Source organism: Thunnus maccoyii, chromosome 9 (assembly GCF_910596095.1).
Source record: "Thunnus maccoyii chromosome 9, fThuMac1.1, whole genome shotgun sequence".
NCBI lineage: Eukaryota > Metazoa > Chordata > Actinopteri > Scombriformes > Scombridae > Thunnus > Thunnus maccoyii.
The window spans coordinates 5,652,768-5,675,012 of record NC_056541.1 but is presented as its reverse complement, the minus strand read 5'-3'; the positions used below and the strand labels follow the sequence as shown (position 1 = coordinate 5,675,012).

The 22,245-nt window shown below is 37.3% G+C and overlaps 2 protein-coding genes across 5 annotated transcripts in view; both read right to left on the bottom strand.

Moving 5' to 3' along the window:
* Positions 1-17,562, bottom strand: part of LOC121903738 (protein unc-13 homolog B-like) — a 202,444-nt gene extending 184,882 nt beyond the window's left edge. The window contains exon 1 of the mRNA XM_042421073.1: positions 17,290-17,562. Within this exon, the coding sequence (XP_042277007.1) occupies positions 17,290-17,311 (22 nt within the window). The 5' untranslated portion in view covers positions 17,312-17,562. The remainder of the gene's footprint in view (positions 1-17,289) is intronic.
* Positions 17,563-19,009: 1,447 nt separating this feature from the next.
* On the bottom strand, positions 19,010-21,463 carry LOC121904358 (zinc finger protein 768-like). 4 transcript variants are annotated; one of them, XM_042422058.1, is made up of 5 exons: positions 19,843-19,971; positions 19,704-19,756; positions 19,522-19,607; positions 19,225-19,479; positions 19,010-19,097 (listed from the first exon to the last, which is right to left on the bottom strand). In XM_042422058.1, the coding sequence occupies exons 1-4, from the start codon at positions 19,857-19,859 to the stop codon at positions 19,240-19,242; spliced, it is 396 nt and encodes a 131-aa protein (XP_042277992.1). In that variant the 5' UTR covers positions 19,860-19,971; the 3' UTR covers positions 19,010-19,097; positions 19,225-19,239. The 4 variants fall into 4 exon arrangements, with proteins under 4 accessions (XP_042277992.1, XP_042277991.1, XP_042277990.1 ...); XM_042422057.1 differs by lacking the exon at positions 19,843-19,971 and adding an exon at positions 21,432-21,463 and having other exon boundaries at positions 19,225-19,607; XM_042422056.1 differs by having other exon boundaries at positions 19,214-19,607.
* Positions 21,464-22,245: the final 782 nt, after the last annotated feature.

Here is a 22,245-nt window from a genome sequence, read left to right as displayed (position 1 = left end):
AGAAAGATGGAGGACAATATGGACCATCATTACTGTATGTCATTTATGTCAACACTGGAGACTTGCTATTGTTGAGGAATTAGAAAAACATGCCAAAATCACATTTCTTAACATTTATTGGTATAAAGTAATACTCCTTTGGCTGACTTGATGGTACTTGATAAGTGCATCAGTAAAAAACAAACGAGTAATTCTAAATGAAGAAAATCTAACTTGGATTTATACTAAATAATCACAGCACTTAGAAATGATTTTTTTTCTGTTACTCTGCAGGAAAACTAAGCTTTTATATTCAATGTGCATTTATTATAATTTTAGAATAATTTATGGTCCTGGATAAGCCCATTAATAAAATACAAAAACGTGTCCCTATTGGCACTGCTTGCATAGTTTAAGTAATGGATGTAGTGAAAATGTATTCTTTATGAATCAACAAGCAACACGTAAATGAGTTGTGAAAAGACAATGGACACAGTCTGCTAAATACACAAATATTAACTTTACCCAACCAATCAACCAATGGTAAGCATTTGTGTGTCTGAGACATAAGTGATAGGAATGGTTATGGGTTCATCCTGTACATGGACAGATGAATTGTTTATGACACACATTGCCAATGACAGAGAGTAAACCTGCATAATTTCAATAACAATTTGTTTTTTCTGCCCACAAGGCCAAAGTATCACTGTGTGTACAGTTAAATCCACCTCACCTATCACAACAGACAGAGGTGAGGTACTTGTACTTGAGTATTTCTATTTTATCCTACTTTATACTTCCACTCCACTACATTTCAGAGGGAAATATTGTACTTTCTACTCCACTACGCTCCCTCTGTAGATATAAAGCACTCATTCTAAGGTAACAAAAACACAACGATTCTTATTTTCAGGTGATCATAAACTAATTAAAACACACTTATGAATATTATTTTCCATTTCTGCCAGGTCCGTTCTGCCACCAAAGTCTACACACTGGTCCTTTAAAGATACAGTAATTATACTATTATATAATTATACTATAATTACTTATACTATTTTTTGACAGGGATATTTATTTTTTATTTTATTTTCTTTCCATAATTCCCTAGATAAAAAAGTAACATTGTGAATATCATCAAAATAATGCAACACTGTAAAATGGCAATTTGTAAGTAAGAAACTAAATTAAATCAATACTCACAAAAATAGGACCTAAACAGCTAAATCAGACCCCTAACGAAACCATATCATCAGACCCACTCCAGTATCTCAATCCCTCATCCATTTAATAGCTCAGTAATATTTCACCTTATTATACTTAATTTTACTTAATATTTTTAGCTTATTCTCAGGAAAAATATGTTCCTCTTTAGTTGCTAAATGCTCCTCAATGTTCATCAGATACTCATTTACTTTAACTGCAGTATCTGACCAAAAAAAAACCCAAAACAATGAACTGAAAGATGCTAAAACGTAGAGCTGAAGGTAACTACAAAATCTGATAATAATTCTCTGTGGGTTCATCAGTGCAATCAATTTATTTCACATTATTTATCATTTCATCCATTGTTAATATAACAATATTGATTAGTGCAGCTTTAAACCAAGTCAACAATAAACATCTGAAGAGAGACAATCATGATTTTCTTCAGTACCTTTCTATACAGTAAATATGTTTTAAACTAACTCTGCACTTAGAGAGATAACATCTCTGAAACTGGCTGACAAAAAAAAACAAAATGACTTTGTCAAAAGTTTGTGAAAACTAAGGAACATTTAAATAAATCCTTAAAACAACAGCAGTGTTTCACACACACAGTGCAGCACAGACTGTCTTGAAATGCCAGCATGTCCTGAGCTTTAGGGTAGAAAGTGAATACTTGATATTGATCTACCGTGCAATTAACCCCTCAGGGGAAGCGTTATAGCCGTTTTACTTTGCAGCAGTATAAAGGTTATTGCCTTTTTTAAGTTAATTTATTTATTTAAATTAAATTAAAATGCATACCTTCTCAGTAAAGAAAATCAATATGTTTATTCAATCACAGTCCAAAAGTGTCCAAAGTAATAAGAGAGACAGACAGACGCAGAGGAGAATACACACAGAGACAGAGAGAGATCGTTAACAGGTCATTTGTCTCAGGCTGTCAGCACAGCTTGCCTTGTGTGTCACTCGTGCCAGCTTGGCAGAGGCTCCAGGAAGCCCAGTGGCCTCGTTGGTAGAGTGCCAACCAGGCTGTGACAATACCTGTATGACTGGCCTGTCAGTGTGAAAGAGACTCACAATGAAATGAGAAGAGAAGAAACTGACTTAAATGTCTAAGCTGAAGAAAAAAACTGAAAAACAGTGATGTAGTGATATTGTACTCCTGCATGTCCTGAACTGCCCCTTGCATTTAAAAGGGCCGGTTCACCCAAATCACAAAAGAAGACATATTTCCTACTTCTAATTACTCCTCATGGTGTCTTGCTATGCAGAAACTTGCAGTTTTATATACTAAGGTTTGGAGACCTCTAAGATACCAACACAATGGAGATGAGTATGAATTCATTTTGGGGGCTCACAGCATTGAAAAATGACATTTGAAAAGTAAACAATAGGTTTCCAAACAGTGAGGTGTGTGTCTGTGAGAGTTAGGATTCAGACCAAAAGCATCCCTGCATTAAAACAATGCAGTGATGAATGAAGACATGAAATATGATCCAGGAAGTCCAGTTTTTAACAAAAGATCCATTCATTTGAAGGCATACGAGACACCAAACACTGCACAGAGGTGTATATCATGTAATACTATATTTCAGAAATACTCCGTTCGTGTTACAAAGTAATCCACCATGAAAGTGTGTCTGTCTGTGCATGTATGTGACTGGCCGATGCAATGCCTTCCCAGATGAGGTTCTGTTCTCTTGCAGCAAAAGTTGATCCTGGTTGAGCCTTTTTTGACGAAGCCCTCAATATTGGCGCCGCCAGACAGTCTGGAGGGTTTCGTTTTTTTTCCACACAGGGCTAATGTCAGTCTGAACATGGCCTTAGAGGAGTAAAAAGGGTAAAGTGTAAAGTCAAAACAATGGGGAGTTATTTATTGAAGGTTCGCCTGCTGAATTGTATCGCTTACCCACACGGTTAACAGCAGCAGCAGTTGTCATGTAGTTGTAGTTGTTGTCATGTAATAACAGTGTCTGACTTTGAAAACCTCTGCTCTGGATAATCCACAGACCTTACTGTTAGTAACTTGCATTAGCTATTTTCTACCAAGGGAAAAAAATTGTGAAAACTCTTCACAGGTTTGGTCTATGAAGAGTCTATCAGCACTATCAGCATGACTAGATATTACTGAGGGTAAGCAGGAGTAACCCTTTAATGTGAGGGTCAGTTGTGCCTGTACTCTGCATGTTAGTATGTACAGTAACAGTATTTGTTTCAGCACATATGGCAATGAGACAAATTCTAGTGCAATAATTTTACTCTGCAAATGAAATATTTGTGATTTTGTCCTGAGTAGCCATCTCTATCCAAAGCTCCTTACTGCTGTGCATTAGATAAAAAGTGTAAAAAGTGTGCAAGAGAAGTGTCAAAGCCTTTTTTTGAAGTCCCATCACACTGAAGTCTTTACAGAGCACTCAGCAGAGTCCGGCTAAGTGGATACACATGCTATATTAATACCTGTTGGTTCCCCAGAGAGAAGCTGTGTGAGGACACTGATCTGTTTATGGAGTTACATCTCCAGGCAAAAATACAGCTTACTTTACATATGTTACCATTCGTTGTATAACATTGTTGATCCCAAGGTGGCAATTAATTGTTTTTGATTAATTAGAGAGTAGAATCACACTTGGAGCAGCACCACTGAAGCTAGTAGGGACATGGTTCCTTTTATTTGTGTTGAAATGTTCTACAAGCCCCTTCAGAGGGTTGTTTTAATTTTCTGAGAATCTCTATGTTCTTGTGTGCAAATGAATAAATAGAAGAGCCAATTCAGGCTATGCAGAAGCAGAATATAAACTTAATAACCCATTAACTCTGCATGCATCATGGAAAAGTGTCTCCCTAAACCAGTTTTGAAAGATTCGACAAGAAGCTCTTATCATAAGGTCACTCAGTTGTCAAGGAGATGTTTTACTTGTTATCACATGACCTACTGTAAGTGGAATTTCTGTCACATAATAACTGGTGTTAAAACCTCTGGAAATTTGGTTTGAAACAGTGAAAATGCATATCAAAGTTGAATGTCTCAGCCACAAAAATCTGAATGAAAATAAACATTCATAACTATTTCAAAAACCAATAAAAACCATAACTATTTTCAAAAAACAGCTCATTTTGTTGTTTAGACCATTTCTCAAGACTGTGTAGGCATGGCAGATCATGTTTTGATTGAGCAGTAACGTCTCTTGGGGGCTAGCTGACTGCAGTAACTAACAACTGGGTTTCCATGATTCAGAGCTGCATTTCTAAGTCACTGAGCCTCGGCTTCAAAATAAATATACTACATTTATTACATGCACCATCATCACTAAAGGAGGCAGAGGAATACCTATACATAAGACACACCAAGCAAAAGAGAGAGCAGGAGAATGAGAGGGAGAGAGAAGCCATCGCTAACTGCTAAGCTAAACCGCTAAGCTAATGTAACTAGCAGAGCTGAAAAGCATGTAAACAATTGTGTGACTTACAAGAAAGCCAATTAAAGAAGGAGAGAGCTAAGAGTGCTTGAGCAGAACTACTGTACGTTTAAATGTACAGCAGGGAATTAGCAGCAGTAATGAAGAATATAGCAAAATTAACTGAACTGAGATGCAGAAATGCTACCAATGACACAGAAAATCCAGCAACCGCAAATGAGACAATACGCCTACCGCAGCAGGTCAGGTCATTTATGATGGTTCATGGAATTTATTGCATAATTTTCATAATAAATGCCCGAGCATAACCATGCTAAATTAAAACCCCATCTCAGGAAAGTTTATAAAAACTTAAATGACAATATTTTGAATGTGGATTTCAACTAATTTCTTACACTTTTTAGATGCTTATTATTATGTATATAAGACCCTAGATTACATGGTTTGAAGGGTATTGTGGATTTGGGTTTCCAGTTGCTTTAGGGTGATAAGTAAACCATCTCCATGACAGCTGAGCAAACATCATCTGCCGAGGAAGGCCATGGGACATAGCTGAAAGCCTCAGAAAAAAAAAAAGTTATGTTTGCATCTTTAATTGCTTCTGTGTAAATCACCAGTTCCATCTTCATGAAATAATTGGCTGTGTGATCTCTTGTCATTTTTTTAAACTTGATAAATCCAATTTTAAATTTAATTAATTCAATTTGGACTGAGAGAATCCTCAGCTAAATGTTAGTCTCACTGGCAGCCTCTGATCTCCTTTTTGATTAGTTTAACTTTAATTAATTACTTGATTTTATCTATTTTCTCCTTGAGTATATTTTCACTTCTTTCTTTTCTTTTTATTTTCTTTTTTCATCATTGATGTCTATAATATTCTTTATAATTTTTTAACATTTAAGTTTTGAAACCCTGGATGTTGTGCATGGTGGGTTGGGGAGGCATGGAGGTGTTGAAGGACAGTGGGACAACAATTGTTAAAAAATTGTTTGTACCTTTGTTGCCTATCTTTTATTGCCAATATCTTCAATAAAAAAAAAGTTTTTTTAACAAAATTGTCATAAAAATGTTTTGTCAAAGTGCTATTTCAGAGGTCAAGAATGAACCTTCAAGCTCAAATGTTTTGAAAGAGTTTTGTGGAAATCAGAAGTTACAACAAACACTTAAGGTACTGTTCAGAGCACTGACTCATTTGAGTGCAAACCTGTTAACCTAACTTTGAAATAGCAAAAAGAATGATGGAAAAACAGTCGAGTCCAGCCTCTACAGTAAAGAAAAGAAAACATCTAACAATCAACAGTCTTACTATTAAGTATAAGTAAATGTTGGAGTTCAGCCATACAATGAAAATGAGTTTCCTCTACTGTCTTCTGGTGTGATCATCACCTCTCCTGACAGCACTTGAAGAATACTTTGCAGTGCATTTTTATCACTGAACTGAGATTGAAATGCACACTCTCTATTTTCTTTAATAGAGTGACAATCTGTGAGATTGTCAATTCACAACCGTGAGACGCCCGCTGTCAAGTCTCACACCGGATTCAGATATAATACAGTACATCACAACATATTTAGAGGATCAAGTTTGTCATGCTGGTCACACATTATCAAGCAGCACATCTCAGCTGAAAGCTAAAAGATCCTAGCACACCACAGTTCCTTCAACGCTTGTTAGAATATTTTCTTCTCCTGTAAATTCTCCTGTAAAATTTCTTTACAAGAAGTTTTTTTCAGGTGGGATGGTTCTCTCCCTTCTCAATTCTTCTGTGTTTTAACTTACTTCTCATTAAAAAAAAAATAGGACAAGCGTCTGTCAACAATTGGTTGAAGTGAACAGTAGTCTGGCGTTTTAAGTGGAAAAGATTTTATTTGCTGCCTGATGCAGTGACTCGATATGTGACAATTGAACACATCGTCATGGGCAAAACAACACACGCAGGTATAAGATTATCAATGTCAATATCAGTGTTTCCTGATCCACAGAATACAGAATACAATACATTAATTATTTCTTGCTTTCAGATTTGTCTGGAAATGTAGTTTTAAAGGAGGGTAAATTGAAAAGTCTGTCAGGACGGTGCATTCATGTGCAGTCATACAACTTGGACAACTGACTTCCTTTTCAGAAAGCAAGGAACACTGTACAATGATCAACAGACAAAAACATTTTAAAAAGTGTTGAGTCTGGCCAGATGTCAAAAGGCACACTAAAAGTCAAATATCAAATCAAATTGCAGTGGATTTCTACAATAGAAAATAGAAGCAAGTTGCAGTAATTCTCTGTTAGTTATGGACAACAATACAAAGGTCAGTGTCACAGTTCAGTGCTAGCAGAGGTCAGCATCCCTCTGGGCCACAGGGAGGGTGAGCCTGAACTGAGGTAGTAAAGCAGGCCAGATATCAGACACGTGCATGCTGGAGTGATTGTATGAGAGGATGCGTGCTGCTGTTGACCGAGCGTTTGGCTGGTGGGATAATCCTTCCGAGCTAATGCCTTAAGCAGGGCTGAAATCTACCAGACCCTGCTGCATTGTACTGTGGTACCAAAAAACCAAGAGAATGGATCATGTGGGAAAACAGAAAGCTCTTTTCCTTTGAGTGGCAAAGGTTAAAAGCAGGTAACGTTTGACCTTACGGTGCATCCGAAGCTTTCAAAATGCTGATAAAATGAAAATATTGAGTAGAGGATTGCGGTTATTTGGGTAAAACAACAGTCGGATGCCCACATGATGAATCATGGATTGGATTAAAGAGAGCTGTAGAGCTGTAATGTATGAGATTGATTATGTCATATTCACATTTGTAATGTCGTTTTTTTTTTACAAAAGAATAATGTTTTAGCACACATGAAAGTGAGGTTGTTTCTCTTTGAATACACTGGGCTGAGTAATTGCGTTTTTACTGATTTAATTAAGAAAATTTGGACAATATTTACAACAGAATAGAGATACAGAGTAAGAGGCTCAGTGGTCAGCAATCAGAGCACTCATGCATAGACAAGGCTTACACCACTCAGTTTCATGCATCCATGTTTTCCAAAAAGAGGCAGTGAGAGAAGATGTTTCTCCTCACTTAGAAATCGCTTTAAAAGGAAAAGTTCTGGTTAATTACAGCTTTGGTCTTATTGTTGTAGTTTTTGACTTCGTTTCTGCTGGTTATGTTAACACTGAACTCACCATACATGCAAAGGCTGACAGACATTACTACAGCAAAGCCCAACAGTGCAAGAAATACAGTAGTTAGACAATCAGACGGGTTTCAAACAGGTTACGACAGATAAACTAAACATCTTATTTGAAATTAAAACTGAAACTCAGAACACAGAACTGTGCGCTCACAACTAAGGCAAGCACAGCAGGCCAAAATTGAAGCAGCAAGTTGGTCTGTAAACTAGGGCTGCAACAAACAATTATTTTCATTATTGATTAATCTGCCAACTATTTTCCAGATCAATTATTTTGTCTGTGAAATTTCTGTTTACTATCATTAATGACAAAGAAAAGCTTCAAAATATCACATTTGAGAAGTTGAAACCATCAAATATTTGGCAGTCTTGTTTAAAAATGAACAAAGTTGTTGCAAATTAATTTTTTGTTAGTTGCTAATTGATTAATCAACTCATCGTTGAAGCTCTCCTGAAATTATGGATGTTTATAACGGACAGTTTGGGTAAACGTGAACATTTGTCTCTGTTTTCTTCTCCAAAGAAGTTTAAGTGATCATCTGACTGCTCGTTTTACTCACCCTGTCAGACTTCTTTTTAGAAATATTGCCATGTTCCCAGACTTCAGTAATTAATTATTTTATCATAACTGAGGAATTTTCAAAATTATGAGTTGTATGAAACAGAATTTCCATTTGAGTATTTAAAAGTGGGCGAAAGGTGATTCTGAGCAAAGTCTTTGATAATCTACTACTCTGATAATCAATAAATGGTTTTAGTATTTTTTTTAAATCAAAAATGCCAAATTTTTGCTGGTTTTAGCTTCTCATTGGTGATGATTTGATGCTTTCTTTGACATACATGACAGTAAACTGAGGGGGGGCTGAAAATGTCACCTTTGACCCTGCACAACTACAACAGGTATTTCTCACTATTTTCTTACATTTATAGACATAACAATTAATTGATTAATCAATAATGGAAATAATCATTAGTTGCAGCCCTAAATTTTAGTATTTTCCTTTTATATGAAGTGCAACAACGTTATGTGAAAATTGTTGGGTTTTATTTGTTTGTGAACTACAGAACTGAAATTTGGTTTTAGTATGACTGACATTTCTACTGGTGACCCAAGAGTGGGAAATCCAAAAATTACATCAAAGGTGAACTAAAGTGTTAGGAAGACATGTCCAATTTCAACACAAGGCTAATTGCTATCAGTATATGTTGTCATTTTAGCCAGACTTTGAAGAAATAGTATTACAAAGCTGAAATGAATTATATGTCATTTCCTACTGTACACCAATGACATTCTTCTCTTCATTAGAAGAGTGATGCTCCGACCGCGACCACTTAATGGCTGGTCTGGTGGCTCTGGTTTGATCTCTTTGAAGCGACATGAAAGTGCTGCTTTGAAGCTCAGGAGTGGAAATAACCTCTCAGAGGTGAATTAAAGACATTTTTGAACCTCTGAAGCTGCAGGTCCATGCAGAGAGATGACACACCAGCTTGTTCAGAAGGAGTCTACCTCAATGAAAGGAGGCCACATACAGTGAGAGCTCTAAAAGGGGTCTGAGACTTTTACTGTATCTGTGAACATTTCACTGATTTATCTCGCTTTCTTCCCTTAGTGGTTTGGCTTAATGATCAAATCTTTGTGTGATGACTATTCAACAAGTTAAAGTTTAAAATAGTAGCGTGACACAGGCAAACACGTTTCTTTTTTTCCTCTGGCACCCTTATTATCTAACAGGAGCGACTAATAATTAATGAGCCTGCAGGTTGACATTTAGTGCCTACATGTGACTATATGTGTTGACTAGTCCCAGTTAATTGCTCATGTAATCACTGGTTTAACATTTGAGACTCTTGTATTGATGATTACACAGAAACCACAAAAATAAGTTGCTGTTTTCCATGACAATAAATAGGGGTCAAGCTTTGAAAAATGTGGCATGTAATTTGAAGACGCTATATGCTGTTTTTACATTTATACATCAATAAAATCCTTAAACACTCCTCTATCTTGCTGCTACTAAAATTTCAAAAAATATTCTTGCACATTCATGGATTGCTAGTACTATGAAAAGTTATATGAGCATATATGTAATGATAGATTAGAGTATGTTTTGATAAAGTTCTGCTTTTTTTTTTAGCAATTGCACTTATGAAATGTAATGGGCAGGACGTTTACAACTGAAAAATAAACTTGTCACTTCTCTCTAGTGTACAAACTATAGGATGATGACACAGTTTTTACTTCATTTTCTTGTCATTTATCAGTTGACATATTGACGATATACTGTTTATCTGCAATTATCTAATATCTGCTATCTAACTGCTACCTCCTAATATCAGCCAATTTATCTGCAGACCACAGATTGTAAAATTTTAGAGCTGAAATGTAGACCAAGTAATATCCAATTTAGCAGAAGGTCCATTCATTACTTTCCATAGATTTTCTAAAAATGAAGGCAAAAAAAGTCTCTAGAGATACTACAGCAATGATGAACGTAGCCTTCAGTGATCCTAAGTTATAAGCTGATATATTTGAGTGCATTGTTTAGGCACACCCTAAAATTAGTGTCTGTCTGTCATCTTTGTTTGGTTAAAGACACTTTTTGTAACCACATTAAAACACACTTTGTAAACTGAATGAAGTATTTGGTACCAGCAGGACAGAAGAGTCTATAAAGAATTTAATTGGTGATATCAGTACAGTGATAAGTGGTGACAAATGACCTGCTTGGTCAGGTTAAAATTTCTTTCCTTCCTTTCTTTCAACTCGTAGGAAATCTGCCCTGCTGAGGTGTCATTGAGCAAGACACTGAATCCCAACCAGTTGATCTATTGTTAACCCGGAACCTCTTTATCTTCATGTAGAAATGCAAGTGAGCATAGAGAACCATTAGTCATCCCAGGTCCACTGACACCTAAAAAATATCTGTTGAACCGGAGCGGTAGACCTGACATGCTCAGCAGGCAGACTGGACGTGGACTAGAGCAGTGTCATTACAAGAGGCCAGACGGTGTAGCTATTTTTAGCTCTAGTCCTTCGACTCACGGTGGGTTGAAGTGTGTGGAGGTTGGCAACCTGGTGGCCGTGTCATTAACACCCTCTCACTTCCATTAAACAACAGCCCCTGCAGACCTCGCCGAGCCAACATAATAAGTCCAGCTATTGTGGATCCAGCCTGTGTGTTTGTGTGTGTCGGCCAATATAAATTGTGCATTTTTACACACGCTTCTATGCTGCTGTCAACTCTTTGGCTCAAATCAAATGGCATGTGTGTAAAGTGAGAGGTGTCACTTGTAGTGATGAATCTATAGAGAATTATCAGTGACTCTGCAGCTCCCCTCGGCTTTACGGACACAGAAACAGACACAGTTAGCTGTAGAGTAGCTGGTGAACATAGTGGGGCATTTAGCAGCTAAAGTGTCAGATATTTCCCTAAGGAGTTAGTAGAGAGCAAAAATAGAGCTAAAAGAGAGTGAATATTGGATTTACATTCACCAGGTGGACAGAAACACGACTCCAAATGAATGATAATGTTGCTCCATAACCGCTGGATTTGGAAATAAGCAATTATTTTCTAACTAGTTCAACATATCAACTTAAAAGGTGATGATATGTCAATGTTGCATTCACAGTCTGTTTAGTCTGCCCCCCAGTGATTAAAAAAAAAAAATCAGATATTGCAGGTATAGTATAAATCCAATATTAGTCTGGTTACACTGAATAATGTTGTAGCACTCGACTGAAGCCAATCTCAAGTACCTGATGGTCCATTCTTGGTCTCACCTCTACCATTTAATTTCAATTTAGTCTTGGACATATGGTGTCCTTTTTAGAATAATCCTAACCCTATATTGCTAACCCTGACCCAAACCTAATAAATGCCAAAATATTTATTTAAAGAATTACAAAGTAAAACAGACGCCAAAACAAGGTTTACTAGTAAAATAAATATTTTTTAAACAATCATTGTTGTCACAGTTATTACTTACAGTCTAATTTCCTCATCATCATTAGTTTACATGTGTTAAGATACTAAGCTTTTCCAAAGTCATTAAGTAACAACCTGAAAGAAGGAACTTAGACTAACAAAAACTTCAGTTACACAACACAACTCTCTTTGCTTTACTTAACATGTTCTCTATCTTGATGTGTCTGGGTGTTTATAATACAAAGTAGCATGTACACCTCACATCACCCTGCATAATCACAAATTAACAGAGATTTCTCCCCCTGGAGCTTCAACACGATAATGAGCCAATTAGAGGCTCCTCAGAAAGTCCAGGAGTGATCAACTAGGCAGGGGTCCAGGCTGGGAAGTGGCTTCATAGAAGATGACATAAACACACACACACACACACACACAAGCAAACAACAAGCAAATATCCCTGAAACAACAGCAGCCTTTCACGTGTGCTCAGGTTACATTTAGTGTAACCGACATCACTTTATCCTCTGCAAATATGGTTGTAACAGGGATGTCATGCTACACAACACTGAGCTATCAATACTTCATCTTTGGTTTACCTCAACAACAACTGAAACTGTCACTTTTTTTAAATGGTCGATCAAAAGAAAATTATGTAGCATTTAATTGTCGTGTCACTTTTTAAGTAAAATTGCCAAAATTCACTGGTTCAAACATATTAAATGTGAATATTTGCTGGTCTTGACTGTTGGTTGGACAAAATGTGGAAACGTGATGGCCTCTAACCCTCCTAACACTTTTTATACCAAACAGTTAATCAACGAGAAAATGATTGGCAGAAAATAATCCTCGACCACATCGCAACAAACCAAATTGACTGTCACTGTGATGATGATCTTAACTGTTGTCCAAAGAACCCACCAGTAAAAAAATCACCATTGAGAAATTCCCCAGGTATTTGATTTCTGGCTCACTCTTCTGAAAAAGCTGAGACAAGCGGCCAGCAGCAAAGATTAAGGTTAAGTAGAGGTGTGAGAGGCAGGTGTGTCTGATACCAGGAAGTAGCATTATCATGAAACGCAAGGAATGAGAAGAAGTAAGTGAAGTCGCTGTCCCATGTGAGGTACAGCCCAACACACACACACACACACATCAACACACACACAGGACAGCAACAGCAGCAGATGGCCAGGGGATTATTCCCCCTCTATCCCCACCCCCTCCTCCCAGACGGGCCGCTGAAGCTTTACTCGTGTCCCTGTCATTCCAGTACAGTGTGCCGGTGTGTTTGCAGACCTGGCCTGTCCTCACCTACTGTCCTCACCTATGGCATCTGGTGACCTATAAAATGCTTTCAGTTATCACCTTTATACGTCCGAACCGGGCCCTTTATCTAGCATTACAAAATAAAAATGACACAAGCTCCAGCTTTTGTGCCGTTCTGCACAACTGACGGAGAGATTGAATCCCTTGCTGCTATCTTAACATTACCAACAGTCCACCTGCATGTATTTATCCTAAATTATTGCTGTATAATTTCTACTAATGGAATTTCTTCACAGTAGCCTAACTAAACACTTGGCACATGATGCAATACCATTACTGTATGCATTTATTCCACTGCTAATTGCCATCCAGAAATAGCTGAGTGTGGGTACTGACTGAGCTGTCAGTGACTGTGTCCTCCCATCCTCAGCTTTTTATTCTGCAGCCACTCACTCTCGGCAGAGGACTGCCAGCCACCATGCAGGCTTAAGGGCCCTCGACACAACAAGGAACAAGGAACAAGAAATTAGGAAAATGGCCACTGAAAAGTATCACGGTTCGTAAGGAACAAGGATGTCACTCTTCTGGTTTGTCTGCATTTCTCTCAATGAGACGGAAAGTCTGGGTTCCCTTAATAAGGGAGATCACATCTGTCATGCCAAAGGGAAAAGCTAAAACTCTGGCTTTGGTTAAAATGGTTCAATTATCTTCATATTGAAAACACAAAAAAACACTTAACTGCCTCACACAGATTATTCAACCTGTATATATCTTAAAAGCAACAACTCATCGCACCAAAATCACAAGTCATTTGTCAATCAATGTGACCCATATAGGACGAAGACAATTTTTAGCCAACTAAAACATCTTGGTTAAGGTCAGGGAAAGATCACCGTCACGGCGATAAGAAACTTCAACTGTTGCTAGGAGACAGGATGTGAACCATGGTCTCTGGTGTTGAAGGAGATGCTTTGTATGCCCCTCCATCTACCCAAGCCTCTACTCTTGAGGTACAGTAACATTGGCCTTCAGTTGAGCAACAGCAACTCACTCTCAGGGACAACAAAGGCACATTTTTGGCACGGAAAGATTACTGCAGTGAAATTAGCTCCATTTAAAGGTGGATTTTAAGTCAGTGGTATCAGAGCGTCACCCTACATCCTACTTTTCAAAAGTACTCAACTGATTTAGCAAGATACTCCTATACACTATAACATTATCAGACTCACAATGGACAGTTAGAACAAACAGAAGGATCAGCAGACCTGTCTTTTTTTTAACCTGGCACTCACGTTACCTACTGGGCAACTCAGCTGCCAGTAGTTGGGTCAGAGATTTGGGTTTGTTATGCTAGTAGCGGCTTATGTAGCCTGGAGCTGCTAGCCTCAAGCAGAGATGAGGAACAGGCTGCAGAGGTCTGGTAACCTCACTTCTTTCTAACTCCCATTTTTTTAATGTTCAAACTTGTAGTCTTCAGCCCCAATCGGCACTGACTCAAGTAACATCACTTGGGGCAACTTATCAAGACCTCACACAGCTCGCTCTGAAGTCACAAAAGGCTTTATACTTTACAAATTATTTCATATACACAGTGGTACTCCCATGACCTGGAAACAGGCTTTGATGTGTTAAGTTGGAGGAATTCTCCTTTAAATTACCAACCTAAACGTAGTTCTACCACAGTTTTGACAAATAAAATGTCTGAATCCCTTCCAAATAAACTGAGAACAGCTACAGCTACCAATGCCATTTAACCAAAAGTTCAACCAACCAGTCATTCCAGAGGTCCAGCACCAACTGAACGTAAGTTTGACCTTAAGTTTGAGTGTAAAGAAACTATTTTCACACTTAACTCTCCACTTTATTCTGTTGCACGATCTCTGCTTAAGTTGAAACTTAACTAATCCAAGTATGGTCATAAACAAAAGTCTGGAAAACGTACAGCTTGGTATAAAATATTCTGCCAAAGTAAACATCTAAGCTGTTGAAGTTTCTTTTTAAAGCAACCACAAGATGAGCCAGCAGCAATTCCCATACAGTATATTGTTATCAAGATAAATGTGACAAGTTGTATTTAAATAGATTTTAGGTCACATCATCCAGCTCAAGCTCTGCGTCTGAATCAGACAAATGCAACAAGATTCAAGAAGATTCTGCTATGAAACAGATTCAAGATTTACAGGTTTCACTGATACAGGTGAACATGAGTCACACTCTCGCTCAATCTCTGTGCAACCTATGAAACAAAATTATGGTCTTTTTTATAATTCCACTTGGCTGAGCCCACTGCGACCCAGCTGTGCCTCACCCGCTCTATCCCTCTATCTCTCCGATTCCCCCAACCTCACCCCCATCTCATCATTCTGTAATAGAGGAGTTTGGTAGTTGGGTCTCCCAGCCTCAGGCAGCACTCACACCCAAGATGAGAAATGGTCAAAAACGATCAGTGAGAAACAATACGCTAGGGGCTGAGAGGTAGAGATAGGCAGACAATAGTTTGATGGTGTGAAAATCAATCAGCATGTCTGTGAAAGAAGAGCAATTTGTAATCTGGAAAGGAGCCAGAATGTCAAATAAATTGGTTGTCAGTGTAGGATGCATCTGGTTTTTAAACCTTTAATTAACTGTACTTTATCTATCTGAATACACGTGCTATTTTTCAGCAACAACTTGTTTCTTGTTGAAGTTACATACCTTCCCAGTACAACCACTATTTCCTGCTGTGGGTCTGCTGATCAGCTTAACAACTGTAGATCAAGTGACTTGCTTAAAGGCACCTCAGCAGCACTTGCAGTGGCAGGAGAAAACAATATCCCATCCCATTTCACATCACTTCCACTTACAATCCAGCATCTCTCTTAAACAATTAAGAGATAAAATTCCACTAATATGTATTTTTATAGGCTGACATAGTATATTTTAGGAATAAAAGAGCCAATATGGTAAAACATTCAAGCACTATTGTTTCCCCCAGAACCAAAACTAAAACTTTACACTTAAACAAATAATACTCCTTAAGGATTATCAGCTCCTTAACGGTTCATTAAGCTTTTCAACCTTGCATTTTTCTTATTTTCTTAATCAACATTTCATTTAAAAAAAATCCCAGTAGAGCTTTAGAGGTTCTTGCTCCAATATATAAAATAAAACTTGCTTCAGCATATTAACACCCAGTTACAAACACTTACTTTGTTGTGATTTGATAATTAAAAGATTTGACTTGAGAATCCAGTTAAAGACGATGTGAAACTTTATTTTGCTTACAAAAAAAGCACAAGAATCTGATCATGTTGCTTTAGATTTTATACGGCTTTGTATTTGAGAAATTGAAAATCAGTAGTTAAGATCAATATTGCTAATTTGCAATGCCCTGGACTAACGATATCAGTCACGACTTGTGAAACATGCTGGGAAAACTTTTGAGTACATCACTATGGCTTTAATTAAAAAAATAAAAGTTAAAAACATTTTTTGTCATGCTGCCATAAACTTGTCTTCAAGTACTTTTTCTCTTTCACTGCAGCTGTGCTCAAATCAAATCATATCAAAATGCAAAACAAATCCTTTTCTCTGCTGGGCAGATAACTGTTGCAAAAGTCAAAGTCTCATTTCATTCATGCATGAGTTCCTGCTTGGACCTTATCACTTCACAACCGCTCATGTTTCACTTTTCAATTTTGTTGCAAAATGTCCGTCTTGAGTGTTCCCAGTTCTACACATGTAGTCCTTCTGCCTTTTATTTGTGTTGCCTTATATTTACAGGTGCAGCTCTGGACTGTAAATGTGGCAGATATCCACTTGATATGACTAACTCAGACTGCTAAAGCCTCACAGATGCTTCAGCTAAACTTTAATATGCATTCAGACACAAAATGACTGTGTGGACACACTATAGATTTTGTCCCTATCACTTACATTGAAAGCATATATGAAGGTGATCTTTTAATAGCTTTTAATAACAGGACGAATGATTACAGCGAGGAAAACTTCTTTCAGTGTTCATATGGACACCTGACTGTTGTTTTAAGACACACTTGAAAAATTGTGAACCTATCCTTTAATATTTATTTATTCATTTATTTGACAAAAACAGCTTAAAATTTGATCTTGTTTTACATCCTTATATTTCAACAATATTTTATATATTAATATTTTATATCAATATTTTTTGCAGTGATATTTGTGTCTCTAACCTAAAATGTCCTGTGGGATAAACTTGTACTTTCAGCTTGTCATTCTTTTGTTCCTATTATTTTTCATTATTATTATCATTTTAAAGAGTGCAACCTGCAGCTATGAATTGAGACCTTACCTCTGACACACAGCAGGGACATCGCAGCGGGATTTTGTGCAACAGTTTCTCCAAAGCCGATGAGCCTTCAGTGAGTTTGCAGCCCAGTTGCTTGTTGCACAGCAGTCATTTAGACTACTCCTAAATGTCGTTTACTTTCCGCTTCATCACACCGCCTGGTTAAAAAAAAAAAAAAGAAAAACTACATTTGTGAGCCAGGTGGGCAGACCAGGAGGTCCTGATAGCTTCAAGGTTTAACTGTCACTGGCAGAGACCGACTAACAACCGGCTGAAATCCGGTAGAGCGGGGCGGCTCTTATGCTGCATTCAAGGACTGCTACGAAGGTAGGACTTTGGAATGGTCAGCACATTCACACAGACGTGCATAGTGAGGTAAAAAACTTAGCTTACATACAAGCCCCTACCATGAAAAAAAACTTTTCTTCAAGGAAATGTGGGGATGCCTTCGACCCCCAATATTTTCTTCAACTTAGCAACATAAATATTGGACATATATTGATGAATTTACGAAATTAAACGATACAGAAGAAATTATATAGTATAGTATAATTTTATGGGCAGGGGTGAAAGCTGTCTTAAGGGGAAAAATAATGAGATATTCATCAGTAAAGAAAAGACGACGGAAACAAATTAAGACAGAACTTGCATTACAAATTAAAGTATTGCAAGACAAACATTAAAAAAATCACGTGATCTGAAAATAAACAAACAGCTGAAGAAGAAATATGTTGAATTAGATTGTTGACAGAAGAAGTGGAGAAATCATTAATACTTTAAAAAAACATTATGATGAGGGACCAAAATCAATGAAAGTTTTATTCTACAGGCTTAAGATATTTCATCTGCTTAACAGCGGATGAAAAAGGCAGTTCTTGAAATTTGTTTTATGTGGGAGTTGAAGAACATCCTGATCAAAGATGACTTACGGTGGTGCTGGAGGCCAGGGTAATGCCATCTACAGTAGCTATATCATTAGATAATGTGTTTCTAAGCACGATAACGAGTTTAATAGCAGAAAATTGCAGGTCATCTAGGTCTTTGTCCTTAAGGCATGCTTGGAGTTTAGTTAACTGATTGGTTTCACCTGGCTTCATTGATAAATATAACTGCGTATCCACATAATTTATGGAGTGTTTCCTAATAATATTACTTAAAGCATGTATAAGGTGAATTAGTCCAAGTACAGAACTTTGTGGAACTCCATAACTTTTGCATGCATGGAAGATTTATCATTAACATATACAAACCGATAAATAGGATTTAAACCAGCTTAATGCCAATTAAACATTCCAGTCTCTATCAGTGCTACAATTGACTATCAAATCCTAAGATCTAACGAGACAAGTACAGTGCGAAGTCCTTTGTCCGATGCCGTTAGGTCATTTGTAACTTTCAGTGTTGTCTGTGCTATGATGCACTCCAAATCCTGACTGAAAATTCTCAGACTATTGCTATGTAGAAAGTCACATAACTGATTAGTAACTGCTTTCTCAAGAATCTTAGAGAAAGGGACATTAGATATAGGTCTATAGTTTGCTAAAAATGCCTGAAATCAAGAATAGGCTTTTTCAAAAGAGGTTTAATTACAGCTACTTTAAAGGATTGTGGTACATAACCTGTACCTAGTTGTAAGGGGGTCTAAGAGACACAGTCTGCACTTACGATAGCACAATGACCACCCCTTTAAACTTGATGTAAGTAACTCATTTCCACACCAATGTTATATAAAATGTATTTTATTTCTCCAAAGGCAATCATGTCACAAGCTTTAATTCAACAGGGCCCATCAGTTGAAAAACATCTGAGATCTGAAAAGAAAAAGCAAGTTAGTAATTAAATTGGCTTTAACCTTCATGAAGTTGTAGTAACATTAAGAACATTAAGGCCATTATCCCTTACATGAGAACTATGTCTGATACATTACACTACACTTACCTGTCAGTTGATGGGTTATGTTCTAGCTTGGGCTGGTAGCTGGGAACCTGGGGCTTGGGCTTGGGCTTGGGCCGGTAGCCGGTAGCCTGGGGCTTGGGCCGGTAGCCGGGAGCCTGGGGCTTGGGCCGGTAGCCGGGAGCCTGGGGCTTGGGCTGATAGCAGGTAGCCTGGGGCTCGGGATGATTGCTTGGCCCCGTAGCAGGGAGCCGGGGGCTCGGGCTGGTAGCTCGGCCCCTGGGGCTGGTAGCTCGGCCCCTGGGGCTGGTAGCTCGGCCCCTGGGGCTGGTAGCTCAGTACCTGGGGCTGGGGCTTGGGTTGGTAGCTTGGCCCCTGGGGCTGGTAGCTCATGTCCCAAATGCCAGGATTAGAACCATGATAGGAAGCTGAGAATAAATGTCATCCATTAAAGTTAGAAACTTCACTATTCAAGATGTGAGTTGTTTTACAAGAAGTTTATTCTTGACTTATTGTAGTCTTACATTTAATGTAAGCTTCAAGCTCTCCAATAACCAGCAGCCATAGCAACACCACACTACAAAAGAAAGCCATGTTTAAGTAACAATTTCAGACAGTCTAAAATTATAGTGCTGAAGACAGAAGGAATCACTTAAAAATTACCGTAGATTAAGTCCCATGGCTTCAGCCACAGATTAGATCAAATGCAAACTGAAATGCCTCTATCTGACTTCAGCTGACCCAACACAAGCAAAATGCTGTCTTACTTCCACAGTGGTGCACTGGTAGGCAGTCTATAGTGCAATTTATTTAACTTGTTTTGACAGTCAATCACAGCTCTCTCTCAGTAACAGGTTGATTGAAAACAGGTGGAAGTAACAGGGCTGGGATCATCATGACACACAGGTGTTCAGAAAATCCTTAATTTAAAATAGTGTCAGTTTCTCTTTTGGTTGTTCAGTTTCCACCGAACTGAATCACACTACATATTAATACAATTATTATTTATACCAAACAGCCACAGTTGCAATGATTACCACATATCATCACATAAGACTGAAAGCATTTATCATCATGAAAATGCATTATTAAAACCAAACATATTTGTTGAATCAAAAACTAGTCATGTCTTTTGGCCAAATGAATGAGAAAAATACTAAAGGAAGTTTGTGTGTATCTTTTTGGTCTGCCCAAAATTTTAATTGGTTTTGCCAAAATCACAGATCGATGAAATAAGGACAAGATCACACAACATTACACCAATATATTTTACTGGACATGAGTTCTTTTTTAATTTCCCCAAAAGCACTTACACTGTGTTCTTAGATATGCTGAGGATCTTCTGCTTGATTATTTGTAAAATGCACAGCACATGTATTCTTCAGGTCATATAATTGGGTCAATCAGAAAACTCAACATTTTGTGTTTACCTGCTCCTCTTGGAAAGATTTGTTTCGCTTCTTTCACTGTGGTAAGTGGAATAACAACAATGTTATTAAGCTAACATTTGTTAATATATTTTTTAAAAAGTTATATCTGTCACTGTGGGGGAAATATTTGTGTTCAATGGATCATTATCTGGTCATTTTCTATCCTTGGAGCAATATGTCATGACCTGTCTTTTTCATAGTGAGTTATTTGAATGTAATTTTATATAATTTTTCTGTATTTACACCCAGAAATCTGTACTTTGTTGGGGAGTTCTTGTGGATGGATTGGATAATCCTATGAATTTACCAAAGATTACTGTATGAAAACAAGAATCCTCATTTAAATTAGGTAATTTTAAGATAGTTCTGCAATCTTTTTCATTTTTTGTGCAGACTTACATTTGTTTGACATTGTAGCAATGTTTTATAATGAGATTTTCTTTTTATTTTACAATGGTTAGACTGTAAAAATGCAGACAATGTCCAAAGTAAATATCCATATTTTTAAAATAAATCTCTGTAGAATAACTAAAGGCTTTTTACTGTTATTTGACGTTAAGTGTTTGGCAACTTTTGCTGCCAGACTTTTTACTGTTTTTTATGATTTCTTTTTTTTACAGTGAAGGGTACCTATTTACAAAGAATTAACTTGACAACTCATTGACAACTCAACTCCTTACATTTAATGCTTGCTTGAAGTTCTCCAATAAACAGCAGCCATAACAGCACTATATTACAATAGAAAGTCGTAATTAAACAACAATCATCTCAGACATTCTAAGATTATATTATAGAGGATTGAAAGAATCATTTAAAAAGTACCATAGATTAAGTCCCATGGCCTCAGCCAGAGATTACATCAAATGCAAACTGATATGCCTCTATCTGACTTCAGCTGACTCAACATGCCCAATTTAACTTGTTTTGACAGCCAATCACAGATCTTTTTCCAACAGGTTGATTGGAAATAGGTGGAAGTAATGGGGCTGGGTTCAAATTTTGTTTTTCATCACTGTTCAGATTTCTTGAAGTGCATCACATGACTGCATAATTATTAATACTGTTTATTCTAACAAGCTACAATTTGACTGAAAGCATTAAAAATCATAAAAGTGCATCTTCAGTTGTTTTAAAGTAAAGCATACCAGGGCCCTGTCTATTGTATATTTTGCAGGTTAGTCAAACAATTATTTGCTCCACTTGGGTAGGTTTGCTTTACCTTTTTCATTTCTTTGTTCAAAGTGAGAAGAGGTAAGATTACAGTATAAATGCAAAAGGAGTAACATTGTTTTCTTTCATTGTTATTCACCTTTCTTGTCCAAAGAAGCCATCTAGTGGCAGAAAAATGTATTTCATAGCCTAATAACACTGATATACCAACCAGTGACAAATTTAGGAAAAAACAGAAAAAATAAGTTGAGAAAAATAACAAATGCAGCTGTTTCCATACAGAGCATGAGGGAGAAGCTTAGGCTGGTAGTTAGGTACCTGAGGCTGGGTGCCTCTTTGTAGACTTTACTGAGAAAGCTTGTCATGTTGCTCTCTGTTTTCTCTGGGATGTTGTAGGCCTACATGCAGATATTATTTTGTCTGAACTTACTTTCAAGATAGTCCATCTGTGTCTCAGTTTCCTTCA